Raw genomic sequence first — 22,648 nt, forward strand, 5'->3', positions numbered from 1 at the left:
GTCTTCCTGTTGCTCCATAATTTGATACTTGTACTTTTAATTTTTTTCAAAGATTAATTTATTTAAATGAGAGAGAGAAAGAGCGAGAGAGAGCATGTGAGAGTGGGGGGGGGGTGGCAGAGGAAGAGAATCTTCAAGCGGACTCCCTGCTGAGAGGCTGATGTGGGCTGATCCTACCACCCATGAGATCATGACTCATGAGATCACGACCTGAGCTGAAAACAAGGGTCAGAAGCTCAAATGACTGAGCCACCCAGGAACCCCAAATACTTGTATTTTTTAAATAGAACTATTTCTTCTAGCCTGTCCTTCAAATAAATACCCCCCTTTCTATGGGTATATATTTGTGATGTATGTATACACTATCGTGGATATATCTATCTATACTGATATATTACTATTTATATTCATATTTTTCCATTTTCTACAAATTTCAAGCTATTTCATACTATTTTCTTATTTATCACCCAGTCTGATTTTCATAATAACCGTCAAGTAGAAAGAACATATCTTCTTTTTTACATTTGACATTTGAAGGAAATGAGTCACAGAATGAAGGAACTTAGGTTGACAAGTTCTTGTTAGTAGTAGACCTAGGACTAAAACACAGTCCCTTAATTCCCAATACAGCATTTTTTTTTAAAAATAATTGGCCAAAATGCCATTTCTAAATCATAATATATAGGCAGCTGTGCATTACAATTTCCATTGACTATTTATTTTTAAATCAGAAGAAACACTTTCAGAATTGAGATGGAAAAACTTATCCATTTTTTTTCTATATACAGTATATATAGAATTACCCCATCCCCCCACCCACCTCCCCTCCAGCAACCCTCAGTTTGTTCCCTGTAGTTAAGAGTCTGTCATGGCTTGTCTCCCTCTGATTTCTTTCCATTCTGTTTTCCCTCCCTTCCCCTATGATGCTCTGCACTGTTTCTTATACTCCACATATGAGTGAAACCATATAACTGTCTTTCTCTGACTGACTTATTTTGCTTGACATAATACCCTCCACTTCCACGTCGATGTAAATGGTAAGTATTCATCCTTTTTGATGGCTGAGTAATATTCCAATGTGTGTGTATATATATACACAGACACATTTTCTTTATCCATTCACCTGTCGATGGACATCTCAGCTCTTTCCACAGTTTGGCTATTGTGGACATTGCTGCTATAAGTGTTGAGGCGCAGGTGCCCCTTCGGATCACTACATTTGTATCTTTGGGGTAAATACCTAGTAGTGCAATTGTTGGGTCATAGGGTAGCTCTATTTTTAACTTTTTCAGGAACCTCCATACTGTTTTCCAGAGTGGCTATACCAGTTTGTATTCCCACCAACAGTGCAAGAGGGTTCCCCTTTTGCCACATCCTCACCAACATCTGTTGTTTCCTGACTTGTTAATTTTAGCCATTCTGACTGGTGTGAGGTGGTATCTCATTGTGGTTTTGATTTGCATTTCCCTGATACCGAGTGATGTTGAGCATTTTTTCATGTGTCTGTTGGCCATTTGTATGTCTTCTTTGGAGAAATGTCTGTTCATGTTTTCTGCCCATTTCTTGACTGGATTTTTTGTTTTTTGGGTGTTGAGTTTGATAAGTTCTTTATAGATCTTGGATACTAGCCCTTTATCTGATAAGTCATTTGCAAATATCTTCTCCCATCCGTAGGTTGTCTTTTAGTTTTGTCGACTGTTTCTTTTGCTGTGCAAAAGCTTTTTATCCTGATGAAGTCCCAATAGTTCATTTTTGCTTATGTTTCCCTTGCCTCAGCAAATTATTAAGCCTTTCTCTAAACTTCAGTTTTCTTGTTGATAAAAATTGGGATAATACTTTAAAAATAATATCTTTTAAAGCTTTTTAATTCTTTCATTCATTCACTAAATTTCTATACAGTGTTCTATGTCTTAAGTGTCATATCAGATGCTGGGACAGAATGGAGTAAAACCAGCACACATGGTTTCTATTCTAATGCAGCTGTGATGTTTTTCAAAATCTGGACCAAATATGGAGGTGGACTGTAAAGTAAACTTGTAAACAATTTTTAAAATGAGAATGAATAGAAATATATTTCATCACACATGGTAAGGATGAATATTGTTTCATGAAACTTATTTTTGTTTATATGTGTGCATATGTACATTTATATATTGTATATGTTATATATATATATTTTAAGATTTTATTTATTTGACAGAGAGAGACACAGCGAGACAGGGAACACAAGCAGGGGCAGTGGGAGAGGGAGAAGCAGGCTTCCCGCAGAGCAGGGAGCCTGATGCGGGGCTCGATCCCAGAACCCTGGGATCATGACCTGAGCCAAAGGCAGATGCCTAACGGCTGAGCTACCCAGGCGCCACATGTTATATATGTTATATGTGTGTGTATAATGTATTTAATGTGTGTCTTCTTATGGGTGGGGTTAAAGCCATTGATGTAGTGGAGGAGATGGATATTAAATAATCACACTAATAAATATATAAATGCAAATTATGAAAACCATTCTAAAGGAAAGGAATATAATTTTATGAGATCATACAATGAAAGTGCCTGAAGTATACTGGAGGGTCAGGGAAAGCCACCTTGATAAAACGATCTCTGGTTTGAATATGAAGGATGAATAAAAGGTAAGTAGGCAGAAGGGGTATGTGAGTGTGTGAGAGAGGGAGAGAAAAGAAGAGGGGGAGGGAAGGAAGGAAGGAGGGAGGGAGAAGGAGAAATATGAAGTGGAAATGCTCCATCTAAAGATCTTCACCTATGTGCAAAGGCCTCTGGTTCATATCCTCCTTATATCTTATGCCCTAGCCACTCTCAATTTCTAGAACTGTAGCTCCCTGAGAATACCAAGATGACTCATATTTCAGCTCCATAATATATGTTACTTTCATTGCTCGGAGTGTCCTTTTTTTAAATCTGTGCCTTCTGATTAAAGACTTCTTAGCTTTTAAGACTCAGCTCAAGTGTCACCTTTTCTATGAAGTCATACCTGACTCCTCTTCCTTCAAGAGTCAGCTACTTTCTCTTTTGTTTCCCCAGTGTATTCCCTAAATAACCCTAATTATGGCTTTTTAATTATTTGCAATTATTTGCTTATTTGTCTCAGGGGAATCCGTAGCACTTTCTGCATAATAGGTATTCAATAAAATTTCAATATGTGAAGTATTAAAAATGTTCAATAAATGAATATGGCTTCTAAGAATCTATTTAGAAGGATGCATGCATACATGAACAAATAAATAATATTTCTCAACACAAAATGCTACATTTTGAATGCCTTCCATTTCCTGCTGGTTTATGTATAGAGTTTTCAAATGTGAGTCAACATTGACTGTCTTTAGAATGTTTAGAAAGACTGCTCTGGTTAATTTTTTATAATAATTCGGATATAGAATAGTGCCTAGCTCATCACTGATTTTCAATAAATATTTGCTAAAAGAATAAAGAAATGAATTTGGCATTTCCATAATACTTAGGTGGGGAGTTTGTAAACTGATTTGTACATATTAGTATTGTGTTTTCTAAGTTTTCTTGAATAATTTCAAAAATGTGTATGCTTTATTTCTTCAGCTAGATTATGAGCTCCTTAGATACAGGGATCACTTCCTTTATTTTTTTTAAAGATTTTATTTATTTATTCATGAGAGACGTGGGGGCGGGGGGAGAGAGAGAGAGAGGCAGAGGGAGAAGCAGGCTCCCCGAGGAGAAGGGAGCCTGATACAGGACTCAATCCCAGGACCCTGGGATCACGACCTGAGCCGAAGGCAGACGCTTAACCGACTGAGCCACCCCGGTGCCCCATTTATTTCTTTTTTGAAACCCTCTGCTCTTCAACCTTCTTCCTGTCTCCTGCTTCCGACACATGCAAATACACCTACACTCAAAATGCCTTATATCAATATTGTGCACAAATGCTCCAAATAAATGTCACCTAATAATGAGTGGCTGGAGATCATTTGGGGCAAGCCTGCTATAGAGTGTCAAGAAGGCCAACATCTGAAAGAGTCCTTAAATGAGTCTAAGGAGGAAAGGTACACTGACTGGAGAGAGAATATGTGCTCACTTACACTATGTTCTTCACCTTGCCCTGAAAATTTCTATCTGGGAAACATGTCTCTATATTGCTAGCTAAAGAAGGCTCAGTCAAACCACATTATAGAAGGCTCTTGGTAGCAAGAGAGAAGTTGTTTTTATTATTTCCTTTATAACAGTACTTCTCAACCCTCAATGTGCATACAAATCACCTGGAGATCTTGTTAAAACACAGATTCTGATCCACTAGGTCGGGATAAGGCTTGAGGTTCTACATTTCGAACAAGCTGATGTTGATGGTGCTGGTTAATGAACTACCCTTTTTGAGGAGCAGAGCACTCTAAGAGTGAATTGAATATAGACAAATTCAGACTTAAAGAAAACATAAGGAGTAAAAAATTAGTGAACTACAACAGAAATCCTGATTTTACATTATCACAAGGCTCACTATTTCTTAAAAAGACAGAAAAATAATGATCTATCTAACTTGCTGATATTTATTTTAAAATATCTATTAAAGAGACAGGTAAAAGAAAAGTTGCCATTTTCAAGATGAATTCTACAAGCTTGGGTGGGAAGGAGCAGAAGTGGAGGTATGTTGGCACATGAATCTAAAGCTTGGAAAGAAATAAACTAAGTAAGCCACAGTATGCCATTAGAAAAGATGGATGGATTCCAAGGATTACTGTAGAGGCTTAGAACCCCCTCCCCCCACATTTAGAAATTTCTCTTAATGAGTTTTCTTTTCTTTTTTGTAATTGTAGAATTTAATTTGAAGGAAGTGATAAAAACCAATATAAACCAAATTATATAATGCAGCAAATGCATTATATAACTGATTCATAATGCTTAATGCTAGACCCTGAAGTTGCTCCCACTTCTACCTTCTTTTTTTAATGTCCAGAAAACACTTTAGTCTTCTTCACCTGTTTATTTAAAGATTATATCAATTTTAAATGAATACCATTAGATAACTATTTATTGTGGCAATGATCTTCCTTGAGCCGTTTACCATAGAACTATCTTTCATTTTCATTTTCCAGCCATATGGGAACTCCTTTTATGCCTCTTGAGACACTTTTTAGCTATATGTATTTTCAATAATAAAGAGTTTTGACATTTCCATGGTAGGATTGAATAAACTGAGACTATAGAGATGGCATAACTTTCAGAGGTCCTAGGAAATATCTTTGACAGAATAATCAGACAGAGGGATTAAGAATTGATTATGGAACCAAACTGTCTAAGACTTGATAATAGGCAACAGGGTAGTAGTATTTATGTGTATACTGAAATTAAGATTATAGAAAGTGTTGGGTGGGGCAAGGGAAGGTGATAAGACTAGCACAGCAGGATTAATACTTGCTGCAATTATACTGAGGAATTAAATCAGGTGAGTTGTTTGGAATTTTAAATCTGTGGCTTTTTCTTATGGAAAGCAGGAAGTTAAGAGTAGGACAGGTGAGTGAGCAAGCATTTTGAATTCTTTACCATCATCTTCCAGGAAAAAAATGCCCATTTATTGTTAGTATTGGGAAAAGAGATACTATTTCCTTAAATACAGTATTTTAAGTTTTTTGGAATTGACCAAAATTAATTAATTCAAATATCTCTGTTCACTTGAGTAATATTCCCACATCATAAGGCCCTCTTCTTTATCCAGAGTGACTTATAGTGAAATGCAACAGGTTATCAAATGGAAAACCAGCTGTGGCCAGGGATTTAGGTGGAAGAAATAGAAACCCTAGAACATGGCTTTTATAAAAGAACAAAAGCTCTAAATCAAAGAGGTGATACTGAATTTTAGTATGCACTTTAACCCACTGGAAGGAAGTACACAAAATGTTAATAGTGGCTAGGCAGTGAGATAATGGGTAATTTTAAAATGTTCTTTTTAATTTTCTGTATTTTTCATAAGTATGTATTTCATTCAGAATGTAAAAAAGAAAAATTTAAAATTTACTTTACCCCAGTGGCAAAGATTTGTCTTATATCCTTCCAGAATTGTTTGTTACACGTGGTTCTCAAAATAATTAGTGGCTTGTTCAGACTTTTCCCTCTTTCTAAATCATCTCTGTAAAACAAGTTCTGGAAGGGATAATACGCCTTTTGAATTGAAAAGTTTTAAGAAAGCTTTATTAACATCTACAAAAAAACTGTGAGATAATAGGCATCCATATCTCTAGGGGAAGGTGGAAATGCATCGAGATGATGAGCTTAATCAGTGTGAAGGGAGAAATAACTCTTCAAAAATATTAATAAAAGTATTGTATTGATCTTAATTAAGTGATAACATGCTACTTTCATTTTATCTTTCAAATTCATTCCATCCTTGGGAGAGGTCAATTGTTAAGACTTGAGCCTGTCACCTTCCCCAGCTGTCAGCACCCAAAATAAATCCTTCCCTTTCTCTTTTACAAAAAAAAAAGTTCATTCCATCCTGAATGCAGTTTTAGGTTTATTAGGTTACAGGTCTTCCTATTATATCACGATTACTTGATTCCTGCCTTCTTTAAACTCTTTAAACTCTATTTTTTCTTTCTTTCTTTTTTTAAAGCCGTTCTTATTTCTTATTTGCTCAGTCATTTTTTACTGTCTTGATTTTTCAACCCACATACCTTAAAGCAAGTGATCCTCCAACTGGTTTGGAGTGTTATGCCACATGTTTCTGAAGGATACTGGCTAATGCTTAGTGATCCAGAGCAAGTTAGCAACCTCTTTACACCTACAGGGTTAGCAATGCTCACAGGTGCCACTGGTTATTACTGGAAGGCCTACGGCAAAGGCAGAGGAGAAGAAAAAAGGGAAAATAAAGGGAGTGGGGAGAAAGGAATGGGAGTAAAGGAAGACAAGGGTGGAGAGAAGGTACACGAAGTAGAGAGCCACAACAGCTTCAAGGATGTTCTTTACCAAACACTGCCTGTGGGCGGTGTTCTAACACAGAAAAGACTGGGACCACGCCTCTTTGTTCACCGATGGCTTCTGCTGCCTTAATTATGATGTTGGTATATATACACAGACACAGCAAACATTCCCACTTTTGAGATTTAACCATATCCATAATGGTTATCTGTTATGTATTATGTCTCTGTTATATATTCTGTATCTTGGAGATAGCAACACTTCACAGGAAAGAAATAATGTGAACAAGCTGTGTAATAGTCTGTTGGAACGTTTTATATTGTGAGATGTTAGATGTTTTTTATTTGTGTGTGTGTGTGTGTGTGAAATAGCTAAAAACACCACCATTTCAAAACAAAAGAATAAATAAGATATCAGATGGTAATTTTATATAAAATTTCTTTGGTAGATTCTATGGTAGCAGAAAGGCTCTTCTAAGGCTCATGTAGGCTAATCACTCTTTTTGGCAACTAGAAAAGCTAAGAGCAATAGTTTCTTTTTATTGAGCTGCTGCTATTTCATGCAAAAATCACAGAACAACATTCTGTTTGAGAATAATTCTGTCTCAAATAATTTATTTTCTCCCTTTCTCCTTCTTTATATTACCAAGAATGTAAAAAATAGACTTTTTTATCCCTTTGGTATTTCATTTGCTAAAGTTGTCTATTCTACTCTGGAAGTAAGACTTCTTTTTCATTTTACAGTAATCCTATATGGCTACCAATTATAAATTCAAAACAACTGAAATTTTATTTAGTTAATTTATTTATTTTTAAAGATTTTATTTATTTATTTGACAGAGAGAGACAAAGTGAGAGAGGGAACACAAGCAGGGGACGTGGGAGAGGGAGAAGCAGGCTTCCTGCTGAGCAGGGAGCCCAATGCGGGGCTCCATCCCAGGACCCTGGGATCATGACCTGAGCCGAAGGCAGACGCTTAACGACTGAGCCACCCAGGCGCCAGAATTGAAATTTTAGTTGGAGAACAAAAAACAAGAAGAGCCAATGAGGCTATCAGAAGATTGAAATAATTTTCTTTCTGGACAATATTCATTATAATAAGCACTGTAGAAGGAATAAATTTGGAAGAAAAAAAATCATAAGAGCCACTGGGGATTTGTTATTCATGTTTTCAGAAATACTCTAATTTAGTGAGATCAAGCTGAATGAGATACATCCAAGATAGTATCCCCAAGAAAGAATACACTAGTAGAAATTAATCTTTCTACCACTTTATTTACATAGAATAGGAGAGTAACAATTCAAATAAATGTTAACCTTTTTTTTCAGAAATGGTCTATGGAAATGTGTTTATCATAATGATAGTGATAATAATAGTTACCATTATCAAACATTTTATAAGACAATTATTGAGTGCTTGTTTTTGGTGCCAGATAATTTACTAAGGCTTTCTAGGGTCTCATTCAATCCTCACAACTTGTTGGGATAAGTATTGTTATAATTATCATCATTTTACAGATGAGACAACTGAAGCTCAAAAAGTTTAAGTAATTTGCTCAAAGTTATAAAGGTGTAACTAGTACTGGGACCCAGATCACCCTTACTTCGCTTTTCAAAGCCCATAACCATAACCATTTGTTATAGTGCCTCCAACACAAAAAGAAACCACTAAGAAATCATGATGGGACATGGAGGAGATGAATGAATATATTTAATTATAAAAATGAAATTATTTCAATGGCTAGATAGAGTAAAAACAACAACAAACAAGTTAGAGACTCCCTAAAGAACCATTAAAAAGGAACTGGCCTTCTTAACAGCTCTGATAAGCTGGGAAATGTTTTTAGACATTTCTTCAATGATATCAGCCTTGAGTTAATAACCAATAATAGTTTCTAAGTAATTCCATTGCATTTCATTTTGGGTTCTTAGATTAGAATTTAAGCAGGCAATTGCTATTTAGTATATGCTTTTAACCTTTATGCAATCTCAGGGAACTCCAAAGGTATGAGCTGCTGGTACCATAGGAGGTTTCAGAGCTTTGAAATATAGCTCTTCCAGGGAATTAGAGGGTTTCCCTGTGCTTGCTTTTTATGAAGCCCTTATTGATGTTTGAGTTTAAAACAGAAGAAAAGCCCACCCTACATGATTCCTGTGTTGGGAATCTGCTCTTCTTTTTTGGACCACATAAATGTTTCAACTAGAAAACATGGAAAACTTCCAGACCAAGACTGTCTGCTACCTGGTATGTAGAGAGGTCAAAAGAATAAATTATGGTACAGTGTTTCTATCAATTTCTACATATTTGTCAACAAACATTTTCAAGTAATGACAGTACTTTCACTGAAAAGTTTTAATCCAGATTGTTATCTATGAATAAAATTATTTTGATAACCAGGCAGGAAAAAAGTGTAAAACTCATTGGGTGCCTAGGCTGAGCAAAATATCTGAAAAAAAAAAAATACAGTGTGAGTACGATGATACTCAAAGTCACAATATATTTACCTCGGACAGCATAGCCATCTTTTACTGATGCTGGAAAGGGGGGTAGGTTGTCTTTTGCATATACATCTTGAGCAAGGACTCTCCCCATTCCATCTGAAAAAAGAGAAAATAAGAAAAATATTGATTTTGAGAGCAATGGGTTAAACAGGCAGTCATAAACAAGGTGGATAAGTGCCTGTCTGACAAAGCTTATACATGGGCTCAGTCAGACCTCCTGATTTCTATCCCAAGGAGTTGAAGACAGAAGGAAGAGATGTATCCTTGTGTCTGAAATGAAAGATTAGATTCAGTCAATTAATAGTTATGCTTGCAGAGATTATTTGAATATGAGCAGCTACACAGTCATCAAACATGTGTTCAATTTGTTGTGTCATTAATCCTTTAACAACCCAAAGAAGACTTTCTTTAAAAAGCCAATTCTTGAACATTTTCATATTTGTTGATCTGGTAATTTCACTTCTAGAAATCTATCCTAAGAAAATAGATAAATCTTTATGCACATGTTTATTTTAGTTGTTTACATTAGTGAGAAAAGTAAAATAAAAAGATCAATAATATAGAAATTTAAGTAGACAATGATCTATCCTTATGACAAAATATTATGCAGGTTAAAGTAATATTTATGAAGAATATTCATTGGCCAGGAAAATTCTTAGGACACATATTTAAAAAACATACGGAATTGCACATGTAGTGTATAATCTTTACCATGTTAAGATAGATGTGTACATGTCAACAGAAAAAGATGAGAAGGGCATACATGAAAATATAAAGCATTTGTCATTTTAGTATATTAGAATTATGTAATGATTTCCCTTTGCTGTACTTTTCTGAAATTTTCCAAGTTTTTTTTTTTAATATTTTATTTATTTATTTGACAGAGAGAGAGAGCACAAGTAGGCAGAGCAGCAGGCAGAGGGAGGGAGAAACAGGCTCCCCGCTGAGCAGGGAGCCCGATGCGGGGCTCGATCCCAGAACCCTGGGATCATGACTGGAGCTGAAGGCAGCCGCTTAACCGACTGAGCCACCCAGGCACCCCCCAAGTTTTTTATAATGATCAAATGTCATTTTTATATAAAGAAAGTTTTTTTTTTCTTAAGAAAAGTAAAGGAATTTTAGCCTTTGATTTTGGCTTTATTAACCTAAAAAAATTAGTGATTACAAATAAGTAGAGGGCCAGTAACCTGTCTTGTGAAATGACTATTCAAACTACTCTGGATAAAAATCATTTTCAGCTAGAGCTTAGGAATTTGAACTAGTGCCGAAAAGAATAAAGTTTCAAAGTCATGACCAATTCCTTAAATCTTCTAGTCAGAATCTGTCTTTATTATTATTATTTCAAAGAGGCAAAATAATAACAAATAGGAGATGGAGAAGGAAGAAGAGGGGAAGGAAAAAAAATCAAGCTTGTCTCCAAAGACTATAATACAGGACTTGATTTACATAAGATGTTCATATAATTGTTTCCAGAGCTAGATGGGAGTCTTTCTGTCTGTTTGCTTAGTTTTTTGTTTTTGGCTTTGTCCTTCTTGCCACCCAAGGCCTCTGATTTCCACATCCCAGGACCTAGAAGTAAGTACCGAGAGATTTTTAGTTTTGTACTCTGATCCAGTGACAGTGATACTCTTTCCTTTTAGGGAGGTGACAGCTGAATTGGAAGGGAGAACTTCTTAGCAGATTCTAGCTTCAGATATTCCTAGAAGGTTGTAGCTATTCTGGAGCTACCCTGGAGCTATGGACCTTTATTCCGTAAGTCCAGGGAAGTGGTGAAACCAGAGTCTAGTTTGGATTCACTTATACAAAATTAACTGCCAAATGAAGCTACAAGATAGTTCCTGATGGTATTTGCCCAGGATCACAATAAACCTCCTGGGGTGGCTCCTTGCCTGGAACTAATCTGGCCTGGGGTGGTTCATGAAAATGTAAACTCTACCCTAGCTTAGATCCTAAGAGAAGGACTTTGCTAGGATTTTGAATAGCTCATTAATAGTAATAGTTAATAATAAAAGATAGCACAAGGATATTAAGAAGTACATACTTCCAGGTACAAAATAACTGGTTTGCCTGGGTCTTCAGCTTACAGATGGCATATCATGAGACTGAACAGTATCCATAATCATGGGAGCCAATTCCTCACAATAAATCTCATCATGTATATATTCCTATTGGTTCTGTTTCTTTGGAGAACCCTAACTAATACAAATGGAACAGAATAGAAAGTTCAGAAATAAACTTTTGTGTATATGGTCAAATGATCTTCAATGGGGAAAGGAGAGTTTTTTCACAAATGGTGTTGGTGTTGGGAAAACTGGATATCCACATGCAAAAGAATGAAGTTGGACCCTTACTTTACACCATATATAAAAACTAACTCAAAATGGATTAAAGAACTAAATATAAAACCTAAAACTGTAACATTCTTAGAAGAAAAGATACAGGAAAACTTTATGACGTTGGATTTGGTAATGATTTTTTTTACAGCGGTGATGAATAGATAAAATGTTTTCTTTATTTTTTCTGATTTTATAATGAAACATTTCTCCCAAACATTTCTGATTTTATAATGAAACATTTCTCCCCATTTCTGTAAGTGGGCCTCAGTTTTTTAAAAGTTTTTATTTCAATTCCAGTTAGTTAACATACAGTGTAACATTAGTTTCAGGTGTACAATATAGTGATTCAATACTTCCATACATCACCAACGCTCATCGCAACAAGTGCACTTCTTAAACCCCTTCACCTATTTAACCCATCCCCCTACCCACCTCCCTTCTGGTAGCCATCTAGTTTGTTCTCTATAGTTAAGAGTCTGTTTCTCAGTTTTGGTAATGATTTCTTGAGTATGACACCGAAGGCACAGGCAACTAAAGCAAACATAGACAAGTGGGGCTACATCAAATTTAAAAACTTTTGTGCATCACTACTGGGCATTTACCCCCAAAATATAAAAACACTAATTCAAAGGGATACATGCACCCCTATGTTTATTGCAGCATTATTTAAATAGCCAAATTATGCAAGCAGCCTATGTCTACTGACAGATGAATGGATAAAGAAGATGTGGTGTGTATATACACAATGGAATATCATTCAGCCATAAAAAGAATGAAATCTTGCCATTTTCAACAACATGGATGGAGCTAGAGAGCATAATGGCAAAGCGAAATAAGTCAGTCAGAAAAAGACAAATACCATATGATTTCACTCATATGTGGAATTTAAGAAACAAAACAAACACAGAGAGAGACACATACCAAGAAACAGACTCTTAACTATAGAGAACAAACTGCAGAGTACCAGAGGGGAGGTGGGTGGAGGGATGGGTGAAAAAGTGATGGGGGATTAAAGAGTACACTTATCATGATGAGCATTGAGTGAATCACTATGCTATACACTTGAAACTAATACAACACTATATGTTAATTATACTGGAGTTAAATAAAAAATCAAAAAAAAGATTATATAGGAAAAAAACTTCTGTGCATTAAAGGACAAAATCAACAGAGTAAAAAGGCAATCTATGGAATGGGAGAATGTAGCTGCAAATCATATATCTGATAAACAGTTAATGTCCTGAATATATAAAGAACTCTTATAACTCAATAACAAAAAGATCAAATAACTCAATTAAAAATGGGCAAAAAATTTGAACAGATGTTTCTCCAAAAATGATACACAAATAGTCAACAACATATGAGAATCAACATCATTAATCATTAGAGAAATGCAAATCAAAACCACAATGAGATATCACCTCATACCCATTAGGATGGCAATTACAAAAAAAAAAAACAAAAACAGAAAATAACAAGTGTTGAGGAGAATATGGAGAAGTTGGAACCCTTGTACACTCTTGGTGGGATTGTAAAATAGTGCAACCACCACGGAAAATCATAAGAAGTTTCCTCAAAAAATTAAAAATAGAAATACCATATGGTCCATCAATTCTACTTCTGGGTTTGTATCCAAAAGAATTGAAAGCAGCATTTCAAAGAGATATTTTCACACCCATGTTCATTGTAGCCTATTCATAATAGTCAAGTGGTGGAAGCAGCCCAAATGTTCATCAACGGATGAATGGATAAACAAAATGTGGTGTATATATTTATATACTGTCACATGATACAACATGGATGGACCTTGAAAACATTATGCTACTAAGTAAAATAAACTAGACACAAAAAGACAAATACTGCATAATTCCACTTACATGAGGTACCTAAAGTAGTCAAATTCTTAGCAACAGAAGGTAGAATGGTGGTTACTAGGGGCTGGGATGAGGGTGGAAAGGGGAGTTGTTTAATGGGTGTAGAGTTTCACGTATCCAGTATGAAAAAGTTATGGAGATATGTTTCACAGCAGTGTGAATGTACTTAATGCCATAGAATTATACAATTAATAATGGTTAAGATGGTAAATTTTATGTTAATGTGGTTTTTACTGCAATAAAAAAGGAATGAGGTACTGATACATGCTATAACATGGATGGATCTTGAAAATATTATGCTAAGTAAAGAATCCAGTCACAAAAGACCACATATATGATCCCATTATATGAAATGTTCAGAGTAGGTAAATCTATAGTAGAAAGTACATTGGTAGTTACTTAGGGCTGGATGGGGGTGATTGGAGAGGATAGGAGAGAATGACATCTAGTGAGGATGGGGTTTCTTTTGAGGTGATGAAAATGTTCTAAAATTGACTGTGGTGATGGTTGTACGTATCTGTGAATTTACTAAAACCCTTGAACTATATACTTTAAGTGGGTGAATTATATAGCATATGAGTTATATCTCAATAAAGGGCAAAGATAATAGATTAAAAATAAGAATATCTCATTTCAACATATACTATATTTAGAAGAACAAAGAACAGTCATTATTTGTAGCACACAATATACCATCTGGTCTTTATAGACCTTCAAATATCATGGAAAGAAAAATAAAACATTTCATCTGGAAAGAAAGAACTGCTTCACATTTAACTAAAGTTATTAATATAAATTTAATAATATATAGAATTAGCCAGTTTTTTTTTTTTTTTGGACTCATGCTAAATACAGGGGTTGCTATCTTTAAGGTAAATTTGTTCCCTACTGGATTAGTTCTGATTTTGGATGTGGTATCAGGTTAACAGCAGAGATTAAGTTTCTTCAAAGAAAAAACAATCATTACCTCAAGTTTTGGTCCAAAAGCCTAGGGCAAGGGAAAGGACTGGGAGAAAAATATGCAATTGATTGAAAAATGGTCCGGGCTACCAGTTGGCAGAAGATACTAGAGAACAGAAGGAATATATGTCAGATATACCTCTCAGCTACACAAGCAAGTATATCCATATCTCTCAGTAGGGTTCAGGACTAAACAGTCAATGGATAGCTCTTTCAAGCAGTTAATATTAGCCTTGATTCAATGTCTGCCCAGATGATCTATCTTGTAACTTAAAGAGTACACAGTAGTGGTGCAAATCACATGGGACATTCTTGCATACACGTACCTACATGTTAAACCATCCCTTCTCTTTGCCCATAGGTGGAGCCCAAGTATTGGTGTTGAATAAACTTTGGGCATGAGATTTTTAGAAAGAGAGGCTCAGCATTCAACTTGAATGGAACCAGGTAGCAGTAACTTCTCAACTAGATATTATAACTGTTTTTTTTTTTTAAAGATTTTATTTATTTATTTGACAGAGAGAGACACAGCGAGAGAGGGAACACAAGCAGGGGGAGTGGGAGTGGGAGAAGCAGGCTTCCCGCTAACAGGGAGCCCGATGCGGGGCTCGATCCCAGGACCCTGGGATCATGACCTGAGCCGAAGGCAGATGCTTAACGACTGAGCCACCCAGGAGCCCCATATAACTGTTTTAAGTATATAATTTGGTAGAGAAAGCTGAAGCTGTGGGAGCTAAAGGTCTTACTAAAAGATACAATTTCAGGGAAACATGAGCAAAATTCCCTTTTCCCAGTCTTTCTAATCCAGTGAGAGCCCCATTTATAATAAGCAAAAGACAGTTTCCCCAATATATAGTTAATATGCTTTCTAGGAATATTTGGTGGTGGGAGTTTATAGCTCTTCACAGTCTCCAGTGAGCATATTTCAGTTGTAGAAAGTTAGGTGGTGTACCAAGAAGCTATGGTCCTGCTTTCAGAATGAGGAGGTCATGTCCATTCTGTTCTATCCTATCCCACACACAGTATTCTCTAAGTTCTGTATAATAAAGGATGTATTAAATTTGATGAAGATGATAATAAATGCATATTTCTAGATTCTATAGGGATCAAAAATATTAAACGTAGGGCTGTATATCACTGGGGACCCTTGTCCATATATACAATTAAGTAATCTCAAGAGGTTGATAAGAAGAAAGGAATGGAAAAGACTGGTTGATGATTTATACTGTTTTGTGTAGTATGCTCACTTAGGCTGCAAGAAGACAGTGGCAGAGTGCTTCGTTAAAAGGTGATAGACTTTTTATGTTGTCAACAAGATATTCATGTACAAGTCAGATTCCCACATGATGATAGTTATTAAATTCTCTACTCTTTGGAGTGCTAGCTTTTTTATACTGGGATGACTGGCCTAAAAAATATCTTCAGAAAGTCTTTATAGATTCAAATGGTTGACAATGGACATATATAGAAGGAAATCAAAACAGAGAGCTATTTATTAAGTTGAGTACAATTTGTAAGCATTGAATCCAAATGTAGTCTCTAAATGGTAAAAGTAAAATATTTAATTTGTTTGGTTGGGCATTTATTCTGGCACAGATAATACTTTTTTCTTGTGTCTAAAGTCAGATGTTAGGATACCCAAGTGGCTTTTAGATATAAGAGGGAAAAGTCACTTATCAAAATGATTTCACAGTTGTAAAGTTCCCTGTGTTGTTAGCTCTAAGAAGGCTTTGGAAGAAGTCAAGGGAAGTTCAGTGATCCAAGAAATTGATTCCTCATCCTCACTGTGGGTAACCAAGATACTATCAGTTTTATGAATCAGGAGTGTAGAAGAATGTGATAGATAGCAGAGGGCTGAAAAGAAAAGATACTATCTAAGGCTTCCTCATATAAAACATGGATATTAGTCAGTTTGCTGTTGATTATAAATTCCTCAAAAGTTTATTTAAGTTCATTGTGACAGCATTGATACTGTAACATTTAAAAACTATCATCCCTTCCAATCTATGTGAGAGACTACTGAAGACTACTTTGACTTAACAGCTATCCATTGTATTCACCAAAACAGTTGAGAAGGCAGGCTTGATACATATACTTACTCAGGCCAAATAACTATTGGTAGGAACAATATTAGCTAGGGCCAGGGATTAAGAGGAAAGATGAATGAAACATATGCAGATTTGGGTTGTCACTGCATTAAAACAAAAAACCCCTTAAAATGAAGCATAGCATATTTAAAGAAAACATCATGATTATTTAACAGACACTAAATATTTAACATGGTGGATGTCCTCAAGCCTATCCTAATACAATTTATTCTCCACATCTTCATTGTATATTTGAAAGACTAGACATTATAGTTCTCATTTATGCATTACAGTCTTCATTTATATGAAAGTTTCAGATGTATAAACTGAAAAAGAGTGAATGATTGAGAGGTGAATATCCCTTTGATGAAAACAAGTATATTAATTACTCTCTAGTTACTCCAGAAGTCATGGTTATGGAATAGTACAATAAAAATCCCTACACTTTTAAAATAGATAGCTTGTTTGAAGTGGCATTATGTTGTGTATTTGTATTTTTCCATCTAGGGATGCTCATTACCTGCAAGTGTCATGAGTAAGGGCAAGCATTACATTATGGTTCTTATGTCATAAAATATAAATAAGCTTTGTGCAAAGTTATAGAATTTGGAATAAATGGATGTGTTATGATTACCAGAAATGACTGTCATGATTTAGCAATACAAAAAGATGCAATGCAATTGGTAATAAACTCATTCTTAAGTTGTGTTGTGGTTCCATGATGTCTATTTTATTATTGATTACCATAACCTGCATCTGTGTTACATATATTCATTTCTATGTGTAATATATTAAGCTTTAAAAATAATAACAGTATCACTCTAGAAAGTATTTAACTTGACTAAAATGAAAAATTTTTTAGGGGAAGTATTTTTTTTTTTTTAAAGATTTTATTTATTTACTTGAGAGAATGAGAGACAGCACAAGAAGGAAGAGGGTCAGAGGGAGAAGCAGACCCCCCGCCGAGCAGGGAGCCCGATGCAGGACTCGATCCCGGGACTCCAGGATCATGACCTGAGCCGAAGGCAGTCGCTTAACCAACTGAGCCACCCAGGCGCCCCTAGGGGAAGTATTTTTAAAAAAATATCTAAAATGTTCCTAAGGTCATAGAAAATATTTCAATTGAGATTAAGTGCTCACTTCTTTTAGTACTTAATGATGGACACTTTGCCACACCCAGGTCAAATAAATAGGGTATCACTGATAAGTGGGTAACATTTAAGTCCAAGGGGTCAGGATTTGGTACAAATAAACAAAATGTTCTTTCTATAGTTTGAACAATTTAAACTTTTCTTTATTGGTAATTTCTTAATCACTATCCTATAAAATGTCAAAAGCGCCACAGGAAAAAAAAGTTTTTTAAATCTAATTTCCATAGTTTTGAACTACATATCCTAGTATCCTAAAAATAATTCTTAACTTTTTCAACATTGGTTTTATATTAGTATATTACAATGGTTATTAAAAGAAAGGGAAAAGGTAATATGCAAGAAGTATTTTATAAAACATTGGTTTTATATTAGTATATTACAATGGCTATTAAAAGAAAGGGAAAAGGTAATATGCAAGAAGAAAAAAAATACATGCTAAAATCAAGCTCCTCCTTAATGCCCATCACCCAGTTACCCCATCCCCCAACCCCCCTCCCTTCTGCAACCCTCAATTTGTTATATACAACTAATGAATCATTGAACACTACCTCAAAAACTAATGATGTACTATATGTTGGCTAATTGAACTTAACACAAAAAATAAAAATAAAATCAAGCTCCTACATGTAATGCAAGAATAAATAAATAACAAAAGTACCAACTGTTATAATGACTTGAAAAATTACTGGTGGCTTATTTCCATATGGCTAAAATCAAAGTAAGGAAATTAGTAAGGCATTATAGTTTCAAGGATGCAACAGTATCACTGAATTAATCACTCAATGTTGTTTCCAAATGATAAACAAAATGTTAATAGATGACTAGATGACTTTTTTTCTTCTGGCAAGTTAACCAAGAATATCAGGATTCTGTAGGAAAGGAGTTTCTAGACACAGAAATACAAGATTCTTAACCATTTAAATAAATTATGTTTTCAGAAAAACTGAATTAAAGTTTTAAAATTGCAACTCTCTTTCTTACACACATTCAGATACACTACAAAAAGCATTGTTGATTACAAGAGAATCCTTGTGTCTCTGACTTTCTTCCTATGCTTTTTCTCACAATTAAATGAAAGACTATTTGGTTTTCCCTGGCGCATAGCCCATGCTGCTTGGGGTAAGCTAACAGCCTGCCAGGAGAAAAGTCTTTACTTGACAAAACAGTCAAAAAGGTAACTTCTGGTGGGAGGATCAAGATGGCGGAGGACTAGGAGACTTAAGTTTCATGTGGTCCCAGGAATTCAGCTAGATAGTTATCAAATTATTCAGAACACATATAAACTCAACAGGAGATTGAAGAAAAGATAGCAGCAATTCTATGAACAGAAAAGTGACCACTTTCTAGAAGGTAGGACGTGAGGAGAAGTGAATCTGAGGTGATATTTGGGAAGATAGACCGCGGTGGGGAGGGAGCCTCTGTTAGCTGCCTACCGGCAAGTGATACAACAGCAGAGCACAAAATCGAACTTTAAGAAGTCTGCTCCGCTGAGGGACATCGCTCCAGTGGCTAAGCGTGTGTGTGTGTGTGTGTGTGTGTAACCCTTGCTGGGACAGTGTGGTCTCAGGACCCTTGGGGTCACAGAAAGACTGGGGGTGACTGAGTGTGGCAGAGCTCCCAGGTATCAGAGTGGGGAAGCCGGCTGCAAAGACGGAACCAAGGAGTGGGCTCTCAGCTCAGGGTTGCCATAATCTGTAATCTGCGGCACAGTCGGGCCACTGCTCTTCCAGCAGGGACCCAACATGTGGCAGATCTGGGGAGACTCCCCTTCCTCCCCCAGGAGGAGCAGCATGGGAGTGCACCGAGGTAATCTGCTGGGTTTGGAGACTCCAAATGGGATCGTGTGCCGGAGATAGAAATGCTCGGTCACAGGTCGGGTGAGCTCAGAGTGTGGCCGGAGACCAGAGAGACAGGAGTGAATGACTGCTTTTCTTCAAGGGCGCACTGACGAGTGGCGCTCCAGCTCTCGGCTCCTCCGGGGCCAGAGATTGGGAGGCTACCATTTTCATTCTCGTCTTCTAAAGCTGTACAGAAAGCTTTCAGGGAACAAAAGCTACTGAGCAAACCCAAGCAGATTCCTTAGCCTGGCCCCTGGCAAGGGCGGTGCAATTCCGCCTGGGGCAAAGACACTTGAAAATCACTACAACAGGCCCCTCCCCCAGAAGATCAGCAAGAACATCCAGCGAAGACCAAGTTTATGGATGAATGAGAACAGCAAAACCCTAGCGCCAGGGGAATACAGCACACAGAATTCATGGTTTTTTTTTCCCATGATGCTTTAGTCTTTCAAAGTTAATTTTTTTTTTTAAAGATTTTATTTATTTGACAGAGAGACACAGCAAGAGAGGGAACACAAGCGGGGGAGTGGGAGAGGGAGAAGCAGGCTTCCCGCCGAGCAGGGAGCCCGATGTGGGGCTCGATCCCAGGACCCTGGGATCATGACCTGAGCCGAAGGCAGACGCTTAACGAGCCACCCAGGCGCCCCTCAAAGTTAATTTTTAAAATTTTCTTTATTTTTTTCTTTTTCTATTTTTTTAGTTGAATTTTTCTTCTTTCCTTTTTCAACTAACATCTTATCAATTCCTTTTTTAAAATCTTTTTTTTAATTTTTCATTTTTAAAGTCATAGTCTATCTCTTAATTGTATTTAACCTTATTTTTTGTATATATGTAAGTTTTTCTTTCTTCAAAATTTTCTTCTAACAAAATTTCTTCTAACAGTTTCTTCTAACAGACCAAAATACACCCTAAATCTAGTGTATGATGTCCTAGTCTCCTGCTGATCAAATTCTCTTTTTTTTAAAAATTTTTTTCATTCTTTTTTCAACCAACTTCTTATCAATTCCTTTTTAAAAATCTTTTAAAAATTTTCATCTTTACAATCATATTCCATCCCTTCATCGTATTTACCCTTATTTTTGTATATATATAAGTTTTCTTTCTTTAAAATTTTGGGAGGCAATTTCTTCTAGTAGACCAAAATATACCCCAAATCTAGTGTGTGGCTCTGTTATATTCACCAGCCTGATCATATATATATATATTTTTTCCCTTTCTTTTCCCCCCGGTTTCGGGTCTCTTTTGATTTGTTTAGTGTGTTTTTCTGGAGTCACTGTTACCCTTTTAGCATTTTTTTTTAGCATTTTGTTCTTTCATTCATCTATTTCCCTCTGGACAAAATGACAAGATGGAAAAACTCACCTCAAAAAAAAAGGACAAGAGGCAGTACCGCTGCCAGGGACCTAATCAATACAAACATTAGTAAGATGTCAGAAGTAGAGTTCAGAATGACGATTATAAAGATAGTAGCTGGGCTTGAAAAAAGTATAGACTAGAGAATCCTTTTCTGGAGAAATAAAAGAACTAAAATCTAACCAAGTCGAAATAAAAAAGGCTATTAATGAGGTGCAATAAAAAATGGAGGCTCTAACTGCTAGGATAAATGAGGCAGAAGAGAGAATTAGTGATATAGAAGACCAAATGATGGAGAATATAGAAGCTGAGAAAGAGAGAGAGAAACAACTACTGGATGAGGAGGGGAGAATTCAAGAGATAAATGATACCATAAAGCAAAACATTAGAATAACTGGGATCCCAGAAGAAGAAGAAAGAGAGACAGGGGCAGAAAGTATATTGGAGCAAATTATAGCAGAGAACTTCCCTAATTTGGGGAAGGAAACAGGCATCAAAATCCAGGAGGCACCGAGAACTCTCCCCAAAATCACTAAAAATAGGTCAACACCCTGACATCTAATAGTAAAACTCACAAGTCTCAGAGACAAAGAGAAAATCCTGAAAGCAGCTTGGGACAAGAGGTCAGTAACTTACAATGGTAGAAACATTAGATTGGCAGCAACCTATCCACAGAGACCTGGCAGGCCAGAAAGGACTGGCATGATATATTCAGAGCACTAAATGAGAAAAATATGCAGCCAAGAATACTATATCCAGCTAGGCTGTCACTGAAAATAGAAGGAGAGATAAAAAGCTTCCAGGACAAACAAAATCTAAAAGAATTTGTGAACACTAAACCAGCCCTACAAGAAATATTAAAAGGGGTCCTCTAAGCAAAGAGAGAGCCTGAAAGTAATAGACTTGAAAGGAACAGAGACAATATGCAGTAACAGTCACCTACAGGCAATACAATGGCACTAAATTCATACCTTTCAATAGTTACTCTGATTGTAAATGGGCTAAATGCCCCAATCCAAAGACACAGGCTATCAGATTGGATAAAAAAAAAGATCCATTGATATGCTGTCTGCAAGAGACTCATTTTAACCCAAAGACACCCCCAGATTGAAAGTGAAGGGGTAGAAAACCATTTACCATGCTAATGGACACCAAAAGAAAGCTGGGGTGGCAATCCTTATATCAGACAAATTGGATTTTAAACCAAAGACTGTAATAAGAGATGAAGAAGGACACTATATCCTACTTAAAGGGTCTATCCAACAAGAAGATCTAACAATTGTAAATATCTATGCCCCTAACATGGGAGCAGCCAATTATATAAGGCAATTAATAACAAAAGCAAAGAAACACATCGACAACAATACAATAATAGTGGGGGAGTTTAACAACCCCCTCACTGAAATGGACAGATCATCTAAGCAAAAGATCAACAAGGAAATAAAGGCTTTAAATGAAACACTGGACTAAAGGACTTCACAGATATATTCAGAACATTCCATCCCAAAGCAACAGAATACACATTCTTCTCTAGTGCCCATGGAACATTCTCCAGAATTGATCCCATTCTGGGGCATAAATCAGGTCTCAACTGGTACCAAAAGATTGGGATCATTCCCTGCATATTTTTGGACCACAATGCTTTGAAACTAGA

General features: G+C 36.1%; 1 protein-coding gene across 1 annotated transcript in view; it reads right to left on the reverse strand.

The window, feature by feature from the left end:
- Window positions 1-22,648, reverse strand: part of GPHN (gephyrin) — a 515,857-nt gene that overhangs the window by 81,238 nt on the left and 411,971 nt on the right. Inside the window, exon 11 of the mRNA XM_081829751.1 lies at window positions 9,399-9,573. Coding sequence (XP_081685877.1) covers window positions 9,399-9,573 — 175 coding nt within the window. The remainder of the gene's footprint in view (window positions 1-9,398; window positions 9,574-22,648) is intronic.

This window comes from Leptonychotes weddellii, chromosome 9 (assembly GCF_054177405.1).
Source record: "Leptonychotes weddellii isolate Sample4059 chromosome 9, ASM5417740v2, whole genome shotgun sequence".
In the NCBI taxonomy this organism is placed as follows: Eukaryota; Metazoa; Chordata; class Mammalia; order Carnivora; family Phocidae; genus Leptonychotes; species Leptonychotes weddellii.